Genomic DNA, 21071 nt, shown 5'->3' on the forward strand with positions numbered 1-21071 from the left:
ATGTAGACAGGCTTAGAAAGTCTGACAGAGGGGTGCCTGGGTGACTCGGTTGTTAAGCTTCTGCCTTCAGCTCGGGTTGTGATCTCGGGGTCCTGGGATCGAGCCCCGCATTGGGCTCTTTGCTTAGTGGGGAGCCTGCTTCCCCCTCTTCCACTCCCCCAGTTTGTGTTCCCTCTCTCGCTGTGTCTCTCTCTGTCAAATAAATAAAAATAAAATCTTAAAAAAAAAAAAAGTCTGACAGAACTGAGAAACCAAAGCCCCAAGGCAAAGGCTTTTGTTTAAAGCCTTTAAATCCACAGGGAAAAAATTGAGTTTTTGCCTTTTATCTGAGAGTTCTTTTCCAACTTGCTCTTCAAAAACAGAGTTTCCCTGGGGCACCTGGGTGGCTCAGTGGGTTAAGCCTCTGCCTTCCGCTCATGTCATGATCTCAGGGTCCTGTGATTGAGCCCCGCATTGGGCTCTCTGCTCAGCGGGGAGCCTGCTTCCCCCTGCTCTCTCTGCCTGCCTCTCTGCTTACTTGGGATCTCTCTTGTGGTCAAACAAATAAATAAAATCTTTAAAAAAAAGATTTGGGTGCCTGGCTGGCTCAGTGGGTTGGGTGTCTGCCTTCTACTCAGGTCATGATCCCAGGTTCCCAGGATCAAGAGCCGCATTGGGCTTTCTCCTCCACGAAGGGCCTGCTTCTCCCTCTCCCCCTGCCGGCTGCTCTACCTGCTTGTGCTCTCTCTCTCTCTCTCTGTCAAAAATAATTAATTAATTAATTAAAGTTAAGATTAAAAAAATATTTCCCCTTTTACAGCAACTCAGAATTAGAGGCAAAAATGTGCACACAGACTGGAGCATACAGACATATCCACACCCGCCAACACGGAGCAGACAAATCCATACATCAGACAGACTCCCACCCCATCCCTGTCCACCTTCAAAGTTAAATGCAGAAGCTCACAGAGGCAGACGCACCCACGGGGAGCTGTAGCCTACACCTTCACTTACACAGTTCCTTCTAGTTTTCTCTCCTTCCCTTCCAATGAAGGTCCAGCTCCTCAGGCCACCCCCACTTCCAGATCATCTTAGACCACACCGCCTCCTCACCTACTTCCCAGAGATATGAGGAAAACGGCTTGGGGCTGCAGTATGAGGGACTGAGATTAGGGGCTGGGCTTCTAGCACTCTCCACACCCCACCCTCTAAACTAAGCAGGGAGTGCAGAAAGGATGGCCCAGCTTCTTGAGTTTGAGTCCTCTGGCCTCCTCCCTTGCCACGTTGTGCACCCGAAAAAGCCAGTACCATGCCCATTTTCAAGGTGGGAAGGCTGAGCCCAGCAAGCGTGTGTGACCTGCCCGAGGACACATGAGGAGGTAGCAGGGCCAGGGCTCATCTCGAGAGTGGAGACCACTGTCTTCCCCTCTCGGAGCCACCTGCTATTCTCCCTAGGAGCCGATTCTGTTCCTTCCTGCACTGGGATCCTCTAGAACTGAATTGTGGAAAGGCCAGAAACCAAGGACTGAAGCTGACCTTTGCATGAAGCAGGACTGCCTGAAGTAGGCCAGCACTGTCCCTCCTCAGAGCCTCAGGGACGGGCTGTGGGGAAAAGTGAGTGAGGAGCAGCTAGGGACAACCACACACCCAAGGTCCATGAGCGCTGAAAGGTGTTTCTCTGACAGTGAAGCCTTTCGTGCTTTCCTTTGGGGATTATGGGGAAATGCCAATTTCAGCTCACACATACAGCCCAACGGTATGCCCATTTCTAATCCCTTAACAGTGACAGCTAGGGACTGGCATAGGTTCACAAAGACTCACAAAATTGGGATAAAAGGAGATCGGGGTTCCCATAAATGGCTTATCATCTTGAGAATGAAGGCTGATGACCAGGCAGCCAAGGGCCTGCCTGCTGCTGAACCTGCTCCTTCATTCAGATGAGAAGTCAAAGCACATACTTCATGGGGCTGGTATTACTGTGTGAGCACATTCCCACACAGAAGATATGTAAAAAACCTAATAGCACCCAGCATTTACCGAGCCCTCTATGACTATCTGCTCACCATCACCACCCCACGCATTCTAGGCAGAGTAAAAGTCGCGATTTTCTTTGAAGTCTGGTGCTTGCTCCCATCAGCCCTCTGTACACATCTGTACCCTTCTTGAGCACAGCGCTGTCCTCGGTGCCACAAAGGCACCAAGAACTCTACATGTCACGTGCCCCCAAAGAGCTTATGTGTAGAAGACAAGGTTAAAACCATGTGAAGAAAGCAGAAGAGCCAAGAACATGGGGAAAGTAAGTGATTTTTTTTTTCTTTTTAAGATTTTATTTATTTGACAGAGACACAGCAAGAGAGGGAACACAAGCAGGAGGAGCAGAAGAGGGAAAAGCAGGCTTCCTGCTGAGCAGGGAGCCCAACATGGGACTCGATCCCAGGACCCTGAGATCCTGACCTAAGCCAAAGGCAGACACCTAACAACTGAGCCACCCAGGTGCCCCAAAAGTAATTTAATTTAAAATCCAAGTTTAAGACAACAGAAGGGTGCATGCCACTGAATGTGACCACCAAGTAAGCTGAACACACAAAAACTGCTCCAATGTTTCAGAGAAAAGAGCACCTCAGGCTGGGGGTGTGAGAAGGGTTGGAGGAAGCACTATTTGAGCTGAGTCTGTAAAACATCCAGGATTAGGGGAGATGGAGAAGGGAGAGGCTGCCGGAAGGGGGTGTGTACTGGGCTGAAAGGAGGCAGCAACCCCACTACCTGCCCCCCATATGGAGAGCTCCTGGAGAGCAGGATCAGGGTCTTGCTCTCCTCTGCACGCCCGCTGCAGGGACGAGGTGGGGGCAGTTTGTGACATGAATGGGCAGAGGCACAGAGCCAGAGAGACTGAGACACTGAGCAGCCAGTGCAGCACAGGTGCTCTCTGCAGTTTTCCTGGACTAGAGGACCAGCTGTCCCCCTCTGGGCCCTATTTAAAGTTCAGACCCTACACTGAAGGGCATACTGTAAGGTCTAGGCACATATCCTGGCAACAGGAAGGAGACAGAGCCTCAGCCCTGGACACATGTCCTCCTCTCCAAGCTTCTGGAAACATCCTAGGAAGATAAAAAGAAGCCCAGGCCAGGGCTGACAGGTAGATGGATCTTCTGGGTTCATTTAGCTCCCTCTCTGAGCTGGCTCACCCTCCTCTTCTGGGAGTTCAGACAGGCCCAGGGAACTCTCTAGGATCCCAGGACCCTGCCCCAGTGCTGAGGCATCAGACAGAAAATTGGGGCAGGGCTTCTTTGGGGGAACATCTCAGTGCGTTCAGACTGGCAGGTACTCCACGAAGGATCCATACGTGGCAAGGGTGGAGGTCATGCCATTCCAGAGGTTTGAAGTCCAGCTGTCACCTACAGCTTGCTCCTAGGGCTGGAGATCACACGGTCCACCTCTCACTTCGGGCCTCCACGGCCTGCACCAGGCCTTCACCGAGGATGGCCCAGTCCTCCAGGATTGCTTCCACATTGGGCACCATCACCAGCTCCCCACCTCGAGACGTCACCATGCGCCCCTTCACATTGGAGGCCTAGGGGAAGCAGAGAAATGTGGACTGAGTGTCCTAAAGGTACACAAGAGACAACACATGGGCGGCGGAGGGGAACAGCAGTAGTGGAGACAGACATGCAAGACACGTGCTCCACACCTGACCCACGGTCACTCAGAGAGCACGCCACATACAGACAGGCGTGCCCACACGGAACTGTAAGCACACACTCACGAACACACGTTTCACCAGCCAGCACACCTTGAAGGGCTGGGGCTGGAAGCTGCTGGGCTTCCAGAGAACACCGATCACCTCTCCACCATGCTGGTCATAGAAGAAAAGGGCCAGGTCCCCAAAGGCCTCCTAGGAAAGGGCAGGACACAGATAAGACTACAGGTGTTGGACACCTGAGAATCATCTCCATGGCCCCAGGTTTAGTCAGTCCCTTAGGGCCTACCCTGAGCTGTGCCAGATAGAGCTGAGGAGGATCATAGCCCAGCACAGGCATCAGGGAAGTTGGCCCTGGCTCACTGAGCAGGCCACGGCAGAAGGAGGCAGCTGGCGAGTCCACGGCTTGGCGGTGCCGGGGGATGTGGCGGGGAGAAAGGCGGATCAGCACATCATACAAATCCAAGGGCGGCCGGAACACCGTCTAAGGAAGGGTAGGACAGGGTCAGCAGTGCCCACTGGGAGTTGAGAGGTGGACCACAAAGCCTCCTACATGCCCACCTCGGTTTCCTCCTCCTCTTTTGTCTGTCACTACCCCCTGCCCCAATATGGGCCCAAATGCTCATCTGAAGGTGGGAACACCAAGCCCAAGCTGGGGTCAGCTTCACCCTCTCAGGAGGAGCAGAGGCTAGAGGTATGCAGCCTGGAGAGAGCCAGGACCCTGGTTGTCCTGCAGGCTCCAGCACTGTCAGGCACCGTGGGCAGCTCTGATGCCTTCTATGGATTCAGCCTCACCAAACAAGAAGACAGAGCATCCAGTGAGGGCTCCCACACCTCCAGACTTCCAATGTTCAAAGGCAGACTCCCCAGAACCCCAGAGCCACTCTTGGTCAGGGGCTTACCCTGATGTCTCCAGGCCCCTGGGGATCCATAAGCTGCTTCTCTAGGACAGGCAAGGCCTCAGCGGCCAGGACTACAAGCTGCTGTAGAATCTAGAGGGGATACACATACAGCAAACAGATCAGACCTAACCATGGGTCTCTCTGCGGTCGGACTGGGCCTACTTTTTCCTTAGGGGAAGAAAAACACAAATTTGGAAGTAGGAATGGGATTGCACCTGGGGCGTGGGTCCATCCTGTGTCCATACAGAGTTTTTACGATCCTGGGGTGTAATGATGACCATGACCGGGAGTTGTGTCCGAGTTGCCAGGAAGCCACTGCGGATCTCTCCCTGCTCCTCCACTGTGAACAAGAGGGGGTCCTGGGTCAGCCTGCTCCTTTCCCGACATGTTCTACAGCCCCAAGTCTTCTGCTGGCCCATCGCAGGGATTTTCTGATGGCCCTCCCCCAACAGACAAAAGCAATGAAAAGGACACCATGTCTGCCCCTGTTGGGTGGGGCACTAAACTCCCAAGCTCAGCCCAGAGGCAGAATTTTCCACTGCCTGGCACCCCAGTCTAGTTTCCGGGCTTGCACAAGCTGAGGCCTGCCCCTGACCCCCTCCCACCCTATGCTCCCACACACCTGGGGAATTAGGAAGCTGACACCCTCCTCTCTGCTGGGACCAGGAGCTCCTCATGTTACAACTGGAAATCATCACCCCCACTCCCCAAGAGGTCTGGGCATCTAATCTGGGCCCTTTCCTGCTCCACACAAGACTTCTGACCCAGCATTCAGTGTCCCCTTCTACTCCCTTCTTCCCTTCACAGCCCCCACCAGGTAGCCTGCTTACCACCCTTAGCCCATTCTGTTTCTGATCATCGTGTGAGCAAACCATAGCTCTCCAGCCTCAGAACTCCCTAAAGACTTGGACTGGGCCTCTTCTTCCTAGTAATTCCTCCACACCAAGGCCACTGGGGTCAAGCACAAATATCCGGGAAAGGTTGGGCACACACACATAAAGGCACCTCACAGACTGACAGGGAGAACCTCATGTGCCCTACTCTGCAATCCATAAGCTGTCTTTCCTGCGGTAGTCTGACCCCAGTCCTACCACTTACCAGTGAGCTCGTTGTTGAGGTTGACAATAAGGGGGTTGTTCTTCCAATCAAAGGTTGATACCAAGAAAAGGAACCGAAGGAAGCCGACTTGGGGGGAGCTGAGAAAAAAAAGTGAGCAAAGAGTTTGGGCCCAACCACACATTCCAAGGCTCACCCAGTGGTCTAGACAACCTAGACCCCTTGGCAGGGATTAGGGGGTGGAGGGTGTCTCAGAACCCCTTCTGTCACCTATTTCAACTACCTTCTCCCATTCGGACTGAAGGTATAGCTTAAGGGATGAAAGCCGGCCCCAAGGGGAACTTTCTGTCTAAGGTAAAGATGGAGAGAATTACCTGGGAGGGGTGAAGGGCTCAGGATGCAGGAAAAGAGCAGCAACCACCAGGTCCAGGCTTTCGTCCGTGAACCCTGCACCCAGAAGCTGGGCACGTACCCACCGCTTGGCCAGCCGCGCCACACCTGAGAAGGCTGGGTGTTGCTGCTGGAGCCTGCGGATGGGGAAGAGTAGTGGCAATGAGCCTCAGGACATCAGGGCCCTAGAACAGTACTTCATCTCCACCACCACTCTCCACTCAACCTTTCCCTGAAGTCTCCTTCTGTGCTAACACACTCTATACAGAATCTCACATACCCCTATCTAATGCCAACAGGTTGGTCCTCTAAAATTCCCATTTTACACATGAGAAGAAATAAGGCCGGAGCAGGGGGCCTGCCCTGCCCAAAAAGGACATAGCCAGTGAAGTGGCAGGGCGAAGGTTCTAGAATTTGCCTGACTCCATAACTCCTGTCTCTATTATAACATCTGGCCTCTCAGACAGGGCCATACCCATGCAAGGCGCTGGTGAGCAGGGGCAAGTGCCTCGTCTCCCTCTCGAGGTGGAGAGAGGCAGGTGTGTCCCTCAAGGAGATCATCCCCTCAGGGCTCCGCATTTCCCTCAGGATCTGGGGCTCCCGCTGATAGGCCACACGAACCCGGAACACGAACCCATCCTGGTGGAAGAGGGGATGGGGTGAGAGATCCAGGTCAGCCTGGAGCACCCTCACACCCCATCTCCTCCCTCCCTGGGGCCTCCTGACCCTGCACCAGCCTAACCTTGAGGACGTCTGTGTGTGTGGCCGTGGCACGACACTGCAGCCCGTGCTGTTGTGTCAGCAGCTCTGCCAGGCGCAGCTGGAAGGCAGCTCGGACCCGCCGTATGGCCTCAGCATCCTGTGGCCACTGACCACTGCCCTCCAGGTGACATACCACTAGGAAGAAAAGTAAGAGTTCTCGAGACTGTGGGCTGGAGTGGGAAAGTTTCATCTCATCCCTCCCAAGAGGATCCTCACCGGTCATGGGCTCCACGTAGGCTGGACAGGGCTTGTCAGGCCGGGGTAACAGCGAGGCCCGCTCTCGAAGCTGCTCATAGAAGGAGTAGGCTGGCCTGACTGGGGTAGGTGGAAACACCTATGGAAGAAGTAGGGCTGAGGAAGGGGCCTGAGACAGGGGGAGAGTGAACATGGGAATTGGAAAGGGGCAATACTGGGTGGGTGGGGCAGAGGCGAAGGGGTCACCAAGCAGAAAGGGCTCCCTGTCCCCTTGCACCTCACCTCAGTATACCGCAGCACTGGGTGAGCTCCCTGCACAGCAGACACAGTCAGCGGGAGACCTTCCAGCCCCCACAGGAGGCGACTGAGGTCATCATAGCAACGCACAGCTGCTGCCAGGGCCTCCTCACCTGTGCTGGAGGTCTAAGAAGGAGAATACAGTCAGGAGACCAGGACCCTAGGAACCCATCCCCCTCCCCCACTCCACCCCCACCCACCTGGGATTTTACCACAGCTAAGGCTGTGGTAGAACCAGCATCCCCTCTGCTGGACACTATGGGAAGTGCAGTCTGGCTCAGGTATAGCTACTTAATTCCACCCCACAGGCTGCTCAGCAACCACCCTCCACCTTGACCCCAGCCCTGACACACAACCCTTACCTCTTTTGGGCTTTGGATCAATGTGTCCAGAAGGCCCCCCACATAGTGGACACAGGTCTCTGGGATGTTGGCATGGCTGGGAAAGGGGCATAGCACAGACTCAGTGTGGGCATTGAGGCTACTGGAATAAGCGACTGGACTTTAGCTGCTCAGCCCAAAGCCTAGGCCAGACTCTCCTAAAAGGCTCCCCAATCTATGGCTACTTCCCGGCATCCAGATGCTAAGACTCACTCTCCTAAAAGGCTCCCCAATCTATGGCTACTTCCCGGCATCCAGATGCTAAGACTCACAGTGCCAAGAGGTGGGTGACCACTTGGTGGGGAATAAGGCGCTTCTGGGCCATAGAGCCTGCTTCCCAAACCACAGCTTCCCGAATGGCTCCATCCTGGAAACGCCGAAGCTCTGAGCGAGATCCCCAGAACTGGCGGAAGTCAGAAGCCTGAGGAAAGGCAATGGGTGGTAGGAGAAATCAACAAAGATGGGCTCTGTCAGAAACCCCTGAAAGACTGCAATCTAAGCGGCATAAGGATAATCCACACTTCTGCCAGCGCACGGCTTGGACTTCTCAAGACAGGCCCAAATCATCCCCAGACCCCACGGCTCCTCACCTCAGGCTGGTTGGCCTCTGGACCCAGCTCAAGGACACTGGTCAGCCCCTCAGGCCGGAGGAGCAATCCCAGGGTCAGGGTCCCAGAGTCTCTGTGCTTTGGTGGATCTTGGCTGAGGTCCCACTGAAGGGTATAAAAAGGCAAAGCTCAACTCAAGAATGCCCCCGCTTGATCGAAAACCCAGATCTAAAGATCTAGGGGCACCTGGGTGGCTCAGTTGGTCAAGTGTCTGCCTTCAGCTTGGGTCATGATCCCAGGATCCTGGAATCAAACCTCACATTGGGCTCCCCACTCAGTGAGGAGCCTGCTTCTCCCTCTGCCTCTGACCCTCCCCCTGCTTGCACACACTCTCTCTCTGTAATGGATTAAAAAAAGAAAGAAAGAAGAAATATAGAAAGGTAGGTAGGTAGATCTAGCTAGAGGAATGGTGTCTTTTGTATCCCATGGGACTCTGGATCTAGTCCCTCTTAAGCCCACAAACTCCCCACCCCCACAGCACCTCACCTCTGACACTGGGGGCCGAGAATGGGCCAGCAGGTGCAGACGGGACCCCAGACCCTGCTCCAGGAGCGTGGTCAGGGAGCCCAAAGCAGCAGAAACATAGTCCCCACCAAGATCCTGCAGCTCTGGCCACAGCTTTAGCCGGTGACATGCTGCTTGTAGGCGACTCAATGGATGGATGCTAGAGGGGCACAGAGGGACAAAGAGACAGATTGAGGTGCTGCTGACCCCAAAGACCACCCCCCTCAAAACAAGGAAGATCTAAACATCTGCCTGAGCACATCTGCCCCATCACTGCAGCCCCAGGGGAAAAGGCCCCACTGACATAGCCTGCCACCCCTAAACTTACTGCAAGACATGGTCAAAAGCCCGGATCATGGGTTTGGGAGTCATCAACAGAAGCTGGAATCCGTCATCAGCTCTACTGTCCAGCAATGCCATAGACAGCCGTGCCTCATGCTGTACCTGGGGACACAGGATAAACAGGGAACTCACATGTGAAACTATCACCACTCTACCCCTCTCTTCATTGACCTGAGGGCTCAGACCAAGAGACATGCCTGACCTAAGCTCTTTGGAGAGGAGTTTCTGGGGCCCTGGGACTGGCAGAAGGGAAAGAATCTGGACCAGGACATTGAGGGGTACGACTGGATTGGTACCTGGTGGTAAGTAGAGGCAGTAACATCAGCACAGAGATTGAGAAAGCCTGAGGAGTCCAGGAATACAACAGGGAAGGCCTGGTGGAAGTCAGCCAGGGCCGGCTTGGAGGCACAGAGAGAAATCAGTTAGGGTTGGGGCCTTACCATCAAGCCTCCTTGTCCAGACCCAACCCTGCCCCACTCACCAAGGAGGGATCTGAGCTGAGACATAGGCTGATCCCGTTGACTGTCAAATCTGTGGTGGCTGAAGTGAGCCAGAGAAGATGGGTGTATCAGACGGTATCTTCTTCCCAGGGGACCCAGCCCTAATGACACTGTCCCTCTGGTCAGGTGACTACAACTGCCTGCCTCCAGAATTCAGTTTGTTCAACTGTCTGATGGCAACAAACTGAATGATCCCTGGTAGGATGAGAGGACTCACAGGAAGAGTGGAATCCTTAGCCACCTTACCCAGAAACTGCAAGACGCTCCTCAGGACCTGGTAGCCACTCATAGTGGTGTGGATTTTCCGTGTGGACACAAGGAAGGCAACCAGCATGGAGACAAGGAACCCACTGAACCCTCCCAGGCCCTGAAAATGAGATGGAGAGAGAGGCCCAAGCTTAGGGCCAGCCCGCCACCCAGAGAAGCAGGGAGGCTGCGTCACTCCCAGCTCACCTTGTCCAGTTCCCGCTGCCGCAGCCAGACCTTCAGAAGTGCCACACCATCCTTCAGCCCCAAGGCTGAGCCCAGCACAGTGGACAGCAGCTGCATATGGGACTCAAGGGTCATGTCCTGCAGGACCCACGTGTTATAGTGGGGGGTGGGAGGCTCCGGGCTACCTGTGGGAGAGGGGAAGCCTTGGGAGGAGAAATCCCCACAACATCCTTCCCTTCAGCTCTACCTTGATACCACTGCCTGCTTACCATCCCCTGGGGAACTCTGCCCTCGGTACCAGGCAGAGCGCACGTTGTTCTTAGACGGCAACAGGCGGCAGGGGCGGAAGAAGTCAGGTGGAGGGCACGGATGCAGACGTACGGTGACCAGGCGTTCATCCTTCCCTGGGGGAGACAGGGAGGGCTGAGATCCTGCCAGGGGGTGCCCTGTACCACCCTCCTCCTATGTGAGGGCCCACGCCCTCCTCCCACCTTAGAATCTGTCCTTCAAACCTGAGGCCCAAACCACTCACCTTGGACTTGAGGTCCCCGCCCCTTCCCCACTAGATTTGTCACCCCAGACTGTGCTTTGGCCCAGTGTGTGCCTCTCACCAGGGGGCCGAAGAAGCAATGAGGGTTTCAGGTGGCAGCCGTTGGTGTAGGAGAAGCGAACACTGCCAAAGAGGGGGTCTTGGCCCAGATGGTGAGCCAAATGGGCCAGGTAGAGAGCGCGCTTGCGGAAGTAGCGCTGGTTCAACCCATCCTTGTCCTGTAGGATCTCCTGGGGAGGGTCACAAGAAGGGAGAGATGACCAGGCACTTAACTGCTAGTTGTTAGAGAGCTGGGGGTGCAGGATGAAGCCAAGGTGAATCACAGTTAGAAACCTCAGAGATATCTGGGGCACTTGGGTGGCTCAGAGGGTTAAGCCTTCAAGCTCAGGTCATGGTCTCAGGGTCCATGGATTGAGCCCCACATCAGGCTCTCTGCTCAGCGGGGAGCGTGCTTCCCCTTCTCTCTCTGTCTGCCTCTCTGTCTACTTGTGATCTCTCTCTCTGTGCCAAATAGATAAACAAAATTTAAAAAAAAAAAAAAAAAGAAAGAAAGAAAGAAAAAGAAACTTCAGGGGTCCTTCCTGGCCAGAGTGTCTGAACCAGGGCTAACAACAATATACTTAGCTCTCAGACAAGGAACGCGTCTGAACCAGGGCTAACAACAATATACTTAGCTCTCAGACAAGGAACGCAAAGTTCCAAACAGCAGCAACTGATCCAAGGGCACATTTAAGCTGCCCTCAAGAGGACAGCAAAAGAACAAATTTTGTTTGTTTGTTGTTTTTTTAAGATTTTATTTATTTGAGAGAGCGAGAGCATGAACAGGAGTGAGAGGGAGAAGCAGGCTCCTCACTGAGCTGGGAGCCCAATGTGGGGCTCAATCTCAGGACCCTGGGATCATGACTGAGCCGAAGGTAGACACTTAACCAACTGAGCCACCCAGTCACCTCTGCCCTTTTTCCAGTTCAGATTTCAACCTCCTGGCAAGTGGTAAATGGGAAAGAAAGAGGGACCTAGGAATTTGCAGGTGGTCAAGGAACAGGTCCCTCATCACCCAAATACTGGACCTCACCCTGGGCATGGTCACTGCCATGTCCACATTGATGTCCGGCCGGATGCAGGTACCCAAAAGGTAGCTGCCCACAACAGTGACCTGGGCTGGAGGCAGGAAGCAGAAACAGCCCTTCACGGGATAGGGCACTTGGTGGAGGGGTACTCGAACCCCAGCTGGGAGCCAGGTCTGGTCAGTCAGCTGTGGGGACAGAGACAGTGATACATATTACTCTGATTGCCTTTCTGACATGTCCCCCTTGACGTCTAATAGACATCTGAAATTAAACACTTCAACATATTTGAAAACTCCTAGTCTTTCTGTAAACATATCCTCCTTATTAAGGCAACTTCATACCAGTTGTTCAAGCCCAAAACATTTAAATCACCTTCACTCATCTCCATTAAGAACACCCATTCCACTTTCAAGAGCATCTAGACACTGACCACTTCTCTACTTCTCCATCCTAGTCTGAGATACTACCACTTTCTTGGGGATCACCACATAATAGGTCTCTAACTAGTCTCCCTGATTTTATCTTTATCTACCGCCATTCTACTTTTTTTTTTTTTTTTTTTTTTAGGATTTTATTTGTCAGGGGCACCTGTGTGGCTCAGTGGGTTAAAGCCTCTGCCTTTGGCTCAGGTCATATCCCTGGGTCCTGGGATTGGGCCCAGGACCGCATTGGACTCTCTGCTCGGCAGGGAGCCTGCTTCCCTTCCTCTTTCTCTTTGCCTGCTGCTCCGCCTCCTTGTGATCTCTATCAAATAAATAAATAAAATCTTAAAAAAAAAAAAAAGATTTTATTTGTCAGGGAGAAGCAGGCTCCCTTATGAGCAAGAAGGCCGATGCAAGACTGGATCCCAGGACCCTGGGATCATGACGGGAGCCAAAGGCAGATACCTAACCAACTGAGCCACTCACGCGTTCCTGCATTCTACTAACACAACAGTCTGAGTGGGAGCCTGATGTGAGACTCAGTCCCGGGACTCCGGGATCACCACCTGAGCCAAAGGCAGTGGCTTAACCAACTGAGCTACTAAGGCACCCTGAGAATGTTTTTAAAAATGAAATTAGAGGGGCGCCTGGGTGGCTCAGTGGGTTAAAGCCTCTGCCTTCAGCTCAGGTCATGATCCCAGGGTCCTGGGATCGAGCCCCACATCGGGCTCTCTGCTCTGCAGGGAGCCTGCTTCCTCCTCTCTCTCTCTCTGCCTGCCTCTCTTCCTACTTGTGATCTCTGTCTGTCAAATAAATAAATAAAATATTAAAAAAAATTTTTTTTTAAATGAAATTAGATCACATCACTGCTCTACCAAAAAAATGTCCCATCAGTGGTTTCTCATTTCATCCAGAGCAACAGCCAAAGTCCTTATTTCTAGGCCCTCCGTGAAATGCCTCCTTCCCCCATTGCCTTTCTGAACTCATCTCCTATTTTCTCCTCATTCAATCCAAGGAATATACCAGACTTACTTCTACATTTGAGCCTTTGTGTTGACTGTTTCCCCTTCCTGGCACATTCTTCCTCCCTTAGGTATCCATATGGCTGACTCACTTCCTTCAAATCTTCACACTAATGTCACTTCAATGGGGCCTACCTGAACCACCCTATTTAAAGTTGCAGACCACTCCCATCCTCTGATATCCCCACAATTCCCTTACCTTACCCTACTTTCTCCTTTGCCCATAGTGCTTACCACTTTCTAACATTGCCACACGGTTTACCTGCCATGCTTATTATCTACTATCTCTCAGTCCAACACTAGAAAACAGACCACTTTGTTCACTAATGTATCCTAAGAATACAAGTACTGCAAGGAACTAAGTGTTTGCTGAACAAATGAACACATGGCTGACTGGACTTTCAGTTGAGCCTCCTGGCAGCGAAAATGAGCTCCTTAGCACCCCACCCCCTCTGGAGAAGAGGAGGCCCTGTTTCAGATCCCCACACTGAGGACCTCTCCGGGGCTTCCCATTTCTTCACCTCTGTCTTAGTAGTTGAGGGCACCCTCAGGACCCGCTGGTTGACCTCCCGTAGGAAAGTATCAATCCGCTCCTTCTTCTTCTCTGGTAGCCTCACTTCCTTTAGTAGCTCCTCTACCTGAAAAAACAGAATTGTTCAGCATCAGGGTTCCGGGCCCACCATCTAACCAAAGCCCCAGCCACCCAATAGTACCTGTAAGCGAAGCAAGCTGGAATGGAAGAGACTCTCAGTCTCCCGAAGCCGATTCAGCTCCTCATTGGTGGGCTCCTTATACAGTTCTGCCCGGCTAAGCTTCACTGGCTGCAGGAGGCCTTCCACTGGAGGTCCCGCCAAGTTACGCTTCTTTGAGGACTCCTTCTTTCCCTCCTTGCCTGTGCTTTCTGGAGCTGGTTCCATCTCCTGTGGCCAATGAGGAGAGAAGCCACTGTGAGGTCACAGCATCCACTGCCTGAAGTGCCACCTTGATAGGATGTGGGCAGAATCTTCACAGGCTCCTGTTCACTCTTTTGAATGGGAGTCCAACTGTAAAACTCAGGATTATCATTACTTAGAAGAACATTACTGAGCTCTAGGCTGAAAATACCTTGAGTTGAGGGCTCCTCTATGTGACAGCACAAGCATGAAGCCCTGCCTAGAGTTCGTAGGGTTAGTAGTTGAATGAGCCTAAGCAATGCTTGAGCTCCTTGTATTTTCGGTACTATGCACCAGGGAGCTTCCTCTTCTGCTCAGTTAGTCCTGGGAATCTGCAAATGCCACCTCCACTCTTGCTCAGGCTCTACCCCTGCCAGGAAGCCTGACTATAGACTACATCAGTATAAGTAGCCTCTGTAAAATATACTCAGTAAGTCATCCAATCCTCAGTAATCCCAAAAGAAAATACACACTTGAAAGGAGCCCCTGAGCTCAAGGTTCCACAGTTAGTATGCATATACTGTAAGCAGGCTTCACAGCCTGGTCTGCAGGATCCCAAACCTTCTGCCCTACAGCCCTGGGCCCCGCCCCCACTCCACGGTCCCACACGGGTGAGAGCTCTACTGAAGGGTTCCAGAAGCACCACCCTGTGCCCTGTTACAGCGGCGAACACAGAACCGGGCACAAGAGGTTAGATCTCACACAATGACGAGGAAGACCTGGTTAGGAAAATGACCTGGTTTGGTCTCAACTTCCAAGTGCATAGTTCTCGAAGGAGTAGGCTTTAATAAGCTTTACTGCTTCTATCCAAATAACGCTAGGTTCCGTCTCCCCTGGCGGTCTCGGTGCCCCAGACTGGAAACGTGATGGAATAAGGCTCTTCCAGAAGCGACCGCCTTCGCGCCCCTCGTCAGCGAACTGCCAGTCTCTGCCACCTCTGGCACGCGGAAAGTCCTCTTTCCTCCCATTCAGCTCACCCACCTCTGGCTCCCCAGCAGCTCCGCGATCCTGCCCTCCCGTGGGCGCCGGCCCCATAACTCTGGGTCCAGGTCTTGCTCCAGCACTTCGGATTCAAAGCCTGCGTACTCTGCACAAATTCTTCCCACGTTGGCAGAAGTACCCAAGCCCCCCGCAGAATTACAGAAGCCTGGCAACAAAACTGACGACGGTTTGCAGTAAACTCCCTGCACCGCGTGGGGACAAGCCTCGTGCCGCAGGACTCCGCCCAGTTCCAGAGCCATTAGGTGAGTGCCGGAAGAATCGCTGGCCATTGGCATCTGTCACTCCCCAGGACCGCCCATCATGGGGGAGGGGCCAAACTGGATTCTCCCATTTACGGTCTCTTTGCGACGCCAGACCGGAAGCCTGCGTTCAGTTTATCAGTCGCTCTCTTTTCCTCACTTCCGCAGGTTGCGTCGAAAGGCGAAGGGTGGAGCTAGTTGATTTCTGTCCTTTTTTTCCCCGTCTACTACGTCTTATCAAGTAGCCAGTTTTGTCAGTTCTACCTTCAAAATATGTTGTAAATTTACTCATTCTTTTCTGTCCTTAGTGTCAAATTTAGTCCCAAGTCACATCATCCTGTGATTATATTATAAATTATAATATGAATAATATAAATATTATATTATAAATATAATAGAAAATATATAATTTATTATAACTTATTATATTATAATAAATTATAATAAATTATATATTATATTTTCTATTATATTTATAATTATAAATTATATTGTAAAATTATAATACGTTCTCTCCAGTTTATTATTAAATTTTCCAAATCTACCAAAATATTGTAATAATAATATAGTGAGCTCCCATATATCCTTCACCTACCCATCATAACTTAGTGTTTGTCTTGGGCGCCTGACTCAGCTGCTTAAGCATCTGCCTTCTGCTCAAGCCTTGCTCTCAGGACACTGGGATCAATTCTCACATGGGGCTCCCTGCTCTGGGGAAGCTGGCTTCTCCCTCTCCTTCTGCCCCTCCTCCTGCTTGTGCACTCTCTGTTGCGCGCTCGCTCTCTCTCAAATAAATAAAATCTTAAGTTAAAAGAAAAACTTTTGTCAAATTTGTCTTTATGTATTTACATACTATTTTGCAGAACCACTCGAGAATTAATTGCACACATCCCTGAATACTTTGGCCTATATGTAATTAGAACAAGGACTAATCATAGTCCAGTTATAAAATTCAGGAAATTTAAGCTTGATTCAATACTATTCAAATTTCACTGATCATCCCAATAATGCCCTTTACATAGTAGCATTTTATTTTATTTTTTTAAAGATTTATTTATTTATTTGTCAGAGAGAGAGGGAGAGCGAGCACAGGCGGACAGAATGGCAGGCAGAGGCAGAGGGAGAAGCAGGCTCCCTGCTGAGTAAGGAGCCCAATGTGGGACTCGATCACAACACGCACCAAAGGCAGCTGCTTAACCAACTGAGCCACCCAGATGTCCCTACATAGTAGCATTTTATTTCCTGATGCAATATCATGCATCAGTTTGGTTGTCATGTTTCTTTTCTCTGTCTTAATCTAAGAACAGTTGCCAGCTCTCCCTTTTTTGGTCTTTCATGACAACACTTTTGAAGAGTATAGGACAGTTTCATTCAATAGTTTTTTCATACAGTATACATATATATGTATATATGTGTATATGTAATTACAAGTGATATACAATATACATACGTAAAAGTTACATATATACAAATGCATATAGAATTATATCTATGCATATAATTATATAAGCATATGATTACATATACAATTACATATATACATATAGAAAATTACATAAGGGTATAGCTTGAATATTCATATATGAAACATACCTATGTAACCAGCTCCCAGAAAAGAACATTTCCTGAACCTTTAGAATCTTCCCTTATTCTGCCACCTAGTCATTATGCCCCCACAGTAACTACTACCCTGACTTCTAATAGCACGGAATAATTTAATTTATGCAATAGCTTTTTAAAGGAGTTTTTCACAAGAGTGGTCTTGTCCTCCTTCGGGCCCTTTCCATGTGGTTGCCAAAATGAGTGTTCCAAAACTGTCACTCTACCATGTCACTCTCCTCTTAAAACTTCACCAGTGACCCCTCCCGGGCTCCTGGGAGGCTCAGTTACTTAAAAGTCTGACTCAATCTTAGCCTGGGTCTTGATCTCAGGGTCCTGAGTTCAATCCCCCTGTTGTAGGATTTTTCTCTCCGTTGGTTCTTGATCACGCCACTTTGAAGAATGAAGAGATAAACCAGAGGGAGTGATGGGTATCAAAGTAAGGTTTATTGTGTGATAGAAAAGTGATAGTACAAAGCTCCCAAGGAGGGAGGGGACCCAAAGGGGTTACCACCAGAATGTCTAAGTTTAGGGGTATTTATGGGCTTGTTGGCAGGCCGTTTTAATCTGATTAACCCTCCCTGTGCCTGTTATCCAATCAGGTTTTTGTCCTATGGGAAAGGGTGGAGGGCTCCTTCTAGGGTGTGTGTAAAATCCTTTGAAGGGTGGTTTTCTTTGGTGGGGGGGGCCTTATCCCCACCTGCCTGCCTTCCAACTATCCTTCATTACCAATGTTGGGCTCCATGCCCGGCATGGAGCCGGCTTAAAACAAAAAACAAAAAGCAAAACCTCAGCAGTGGCTCCCAGATGTACTTAGGATGAGATATGAGTTTATATAAAGTACTTTACTGGTTATGCCATCCCTCTTCTTTTTCGTTTTAAGATTTATTTGTTTATTTGACAGAGAGAGAGAGAGAGAGAGAGAACAGGGGGAGGGGCAGAAGGAGAGGGAGACAAGTTGACTCCCAGCTGAGCAGGGAGCCCAACTGGGGCTCAGGGCTTAATCCCAGGACCCCAAGATCACAACCTAAGCCAAAATCAAGAGTCAGACGCTCAACCAACTGAGCCACCCAGGCACCCCATTCAACCTTTTTTTGATACTCCACCCCTTGTTCACTTCAGCAAAATAAGCCTTTCAATTCTCTGGTTATAGCACATTCTTCCCATCTCGGAAACTTGAGCCAAGCTGTTTGCTCTGCTTGGAATGCTTTTTCTTGTCTTTTTCTCTTTTTCATCCTTCAGTTGTCAGGATTAGTATCACCTATTTAATTAGGCTTTCCCTTACCATCTAATCTGAAATATGTTTTCCCTTATCTTGTGATCCCATTATTTTCTTTTTTTAAATAGGTTTTGATTGTTTATCAATTGTCTCTTAGTCCTTGACTGTAAATTCATGAAAACAAGGACCAGGTCTACGTAGCCAATGCTTAGCACACTGTAAATACTCAATAAATGTTTACTGAATGAATGAATGAGTGAAAGGATGTAGCCACTGTTAACCTTCCAATCTTCTCTCTTACCATTGAACTATTGGATTTTCCCTACTTATCTTGCTTTTTGTTCTGGGCCTTTGAACTTGCTATCCTTTTTGCTTAATGTTTTGACCACCCTCCAGCTTTATTGAGATATAGTTGTTGAATAACCTTAAGTTTAAGGTATACAAGGTGATAATTTGTTACATGTATGTGTTACAAAATGATTACCACAGTAAGGTTAGTTAACACATTTAACACGTCCTTTGTCTCACATAATTACCATTTGTTGTTGTTGTTATGGTAAGAACATTTAAGGTCTATTCTCTTAGCAACTTTCTTTTTTTTTTTTTTAATATTTTATTTATTTATTTGACAGAGAGAGATCACAGTAGGAGAGAGGAAGGGAAGAGATCACAGAGAGAGGAAGGGAAGCAGGCCCCCTGCTGAGCAGAGAGCCCGATGTGGGACTCGATCCCAGGACCCTGAGATCATGACCTGAGCCGAAGGCAGCGGCTTAACCCACTGAGCCACCCAGGCGCCCCAGCAACTTTCAAGTATACAATACAGTATTGTTAACTACTGTCACCATGCTGTACATTAGATCCCCATAATGTATTCCTCTTATACCTGGAAGATTGTATCTTGTAACCAACATGTCTTCATTTCTCCCTCCCTTACCTCCTGGCAAACTTACATACTCTCTGTAAGTTTGGCTTTTCTCCTACGCTTACCTCCTGGCAAACTTACATACTCTCTGTAAGTTTGGCTTTTTTATATTCCACATATAGTTGAGATCATACAGCATTTGTCTTTACCTGACTTTATTTCACTTAGCATAATGCTCTCAGTATTCATCAATACTGTCACAAAAGGCAGGATTTCCTTCTTTATGGTTAAAGAATGTTTTGATGGTTAAGGAAGGTTTCCTGGAGGAGATGGGTTTGTGCTAAGTCTTGAAGAATAATTTGGGTTTGAATTGACTGAGTAGAAGAAGCCGCACTGTTGAAATCTGATCAAGCACTGAGGAAGATCAGAGAGCTAAGTCAACCACTCATTCCACACTGGTTGCCATTTAAGAAATGGCAAGCACTGTGTTCAGTCTCAAGGATAAAGAGATAAATAAGACATGATGATCACAAGTCAAAAACCTGGAATTATGATCTTGCCCTCACATTTTATAGGCTGGTCTTTCTACTCATTTTTTTAAAATCTAGATTTGACCTTTATTCGAGAGACCAGATGCGTTGCTCCAGGATCTGGTTGCCAGCCCTGAGGCCAAGCAAAGGTGGAAACCCACATCTGGTCCTGCTTTGCCCTGAGCTGCAGCCTTAGCCCCCAGGATCCTGCTTGCCACCATCGCAGGTGCAGGCAAAGAGAGCCTGGGAGAACTGGATGTTGCTATTGATTCATTTAAAAAAAGAAAAATACAAAATCAACCAACCAAACAAAGAAACAAACTCACTTTACTGATTTGGCACTTTTTCTTAAACAAACAAAAAAATACACTAGGACTCCCTGTCCTCCTGCCACAGCTGCATATAATCCACCATCTGGGGCAGAGGGTGGGCATATGAAGGCCATTGACCCCTGTACTCATTTAAATGTAACCTCAAAGAGGCTTATTTTGCCTTTCTCCTGCCTTCATTTAAAATTTATATTTACCCCTGGTGCACCTGGCTGCTCAGTTGGTAGAGCTGGCAACTCTTGATCTCAGGGGTTGTGAATTTGAGGTGACATTGGGAGTAGTGATTACTTAAAAATAAAATCTTGAAGGGCACCCAGGTGGCTCAGTTGGTTAAGCATCTGACTCTTGATTCTGGCTCAGGTCATGATCTCAGGGTTCTGAGATCAAGCCCTGCAATGCTTTCAGTGCTGGGAGTAGAGCCTGCTAAAGATTCTCTCTCTCCCTCTGCCCCACCCCCTAAAATAAATAAACAAAATCTTTTTTTTTTTTTAACTGCATTCACCCCTGCCCAAAAAAGAATAGTAAAAAAGTAAAATTGCATTCACCCCCAAATTTTCAGTTTTAGGCCCTACTTTAATCACCTTCATTAGTACTCACCAAAACTGGCAATGATATTATTTATCTAGTAATTACTTGTTTTTGTGTGATTCAGTCTCAGCCACTAGAATGTAAACTCCATGAGGGCATGACTAAATCATTTCCATCTCATTCACTACTGTATTCTTGGCATTTAGCATAGGGCCTGTCACATAGCAGGCGCTCAATAAATATTTGTTCAATGAATGAATGGCTCTTTCTTAAGAGCTCCTCAGAGTCCAGGAGAAAGATGTAAACAAATAACTGCAATATAGCATTGGTGGTGATATGATATGTACAGATTGTTATGGGCATGTTAGATTAGGAATATTATAGTACTTTGGTTAAAATCAGACATGCTTAAGTGGGATGGCCAAGGTTCAACTTCAGGTTCTAACATTTATGCACTGGGTGACCTTGGTAACTTTCTTAACCTTTCTAAATCGTTTTATTTATTTATTTATTTATTTGACAAAGAGAGAGTGAGAGAGGGAATACAAGCAGATGGAGTGGGAGAGAGAGAAGCAGAGCAGGGAGCCCAATGTGGGGCTCCGTCCCAGGACCCTGGGATCATGACCTGAGCTGAAGGCAGACACTTAACCGACTGAGCCACCCAGGCTCCCCTCTAAAAGTTATTATACTCAGGAATGGGGACCCTGGGTGGCTCAGTGGTTTAAA

At 49.6% G+C, this 21071-nt stretch overlaps 1 protein-coding gene across 2 annotated transcripts; it reads right to left on the minus strand.

Annotated features, from left to right (window-relative positions):
• Positions 1 to 2283: 2283 nt before the first annotated feature.
• On the minus strand, positions 2284 to 15413 carry NOL6 (nucleolar protein 6). 2 transcript variants are annotated; one of them, XM_082694579.1, is made up of 26 exons: positions 15019 to 15413; positions 13819 to 14025; positions 13627 to 13743; positions 11667 to 11846; positions 10656 to 10824; positions 10314 to 10448; positions 10066 to 10229; positions 9859 to 9979; positions 9594 to 9652; positions 9409 to 9510; positions 9099 to 9214; positions 8753 to 8930; positions 8249 to 8371; positions 7931 to 8079; positions 7641 to 7716; positions 7264 to 7404; positions 7003 to 7120; positions 6767 to 6921; positions 6500 to 6663; positions 6009 to 6161; positions 5677 to 5774; positions 4794 to 4918; positions 4579 to 4668; positions 3966 to 4160; positions 3770 to 3871; positions 2284 to 3550 (listed from the first exon to the last, which is right to left on the minus strand). In XM_082694579.1, exons 1-26 carry the CDS (start codon positions 15070 to 15072, stop codon positions 3401 to 3403), a joined length of 3441 nt encoding a protein of 1146 aa, XP_082550705.1. In that variant the 5' UTR covers positions 15073 to 15413; the 3' UTR covers positions 2284 to 3400. The 2 variants fall into 2 exon arrangements, with proteins under 2 accessions (XP_082550705.1, XP_082550706.1); XM_082694580.1 differs by having other exon boundaries at positions 14774 to 15337.
• Between the last annotated feature and the right edge of the window lie 5658 nt (positions 15414 to 21071).

The sequence above is a fragment of the Mustela nivalis genome (assembly GCF_964662115.1).
Source record: "Mustela nivalis genome assembly, chromosome: 13".
NCBI lineage: Eukaryota > Metazoa > Chordata > Mammalia > Carnivora > Mustelidae > Mustela > Mustela nivalis.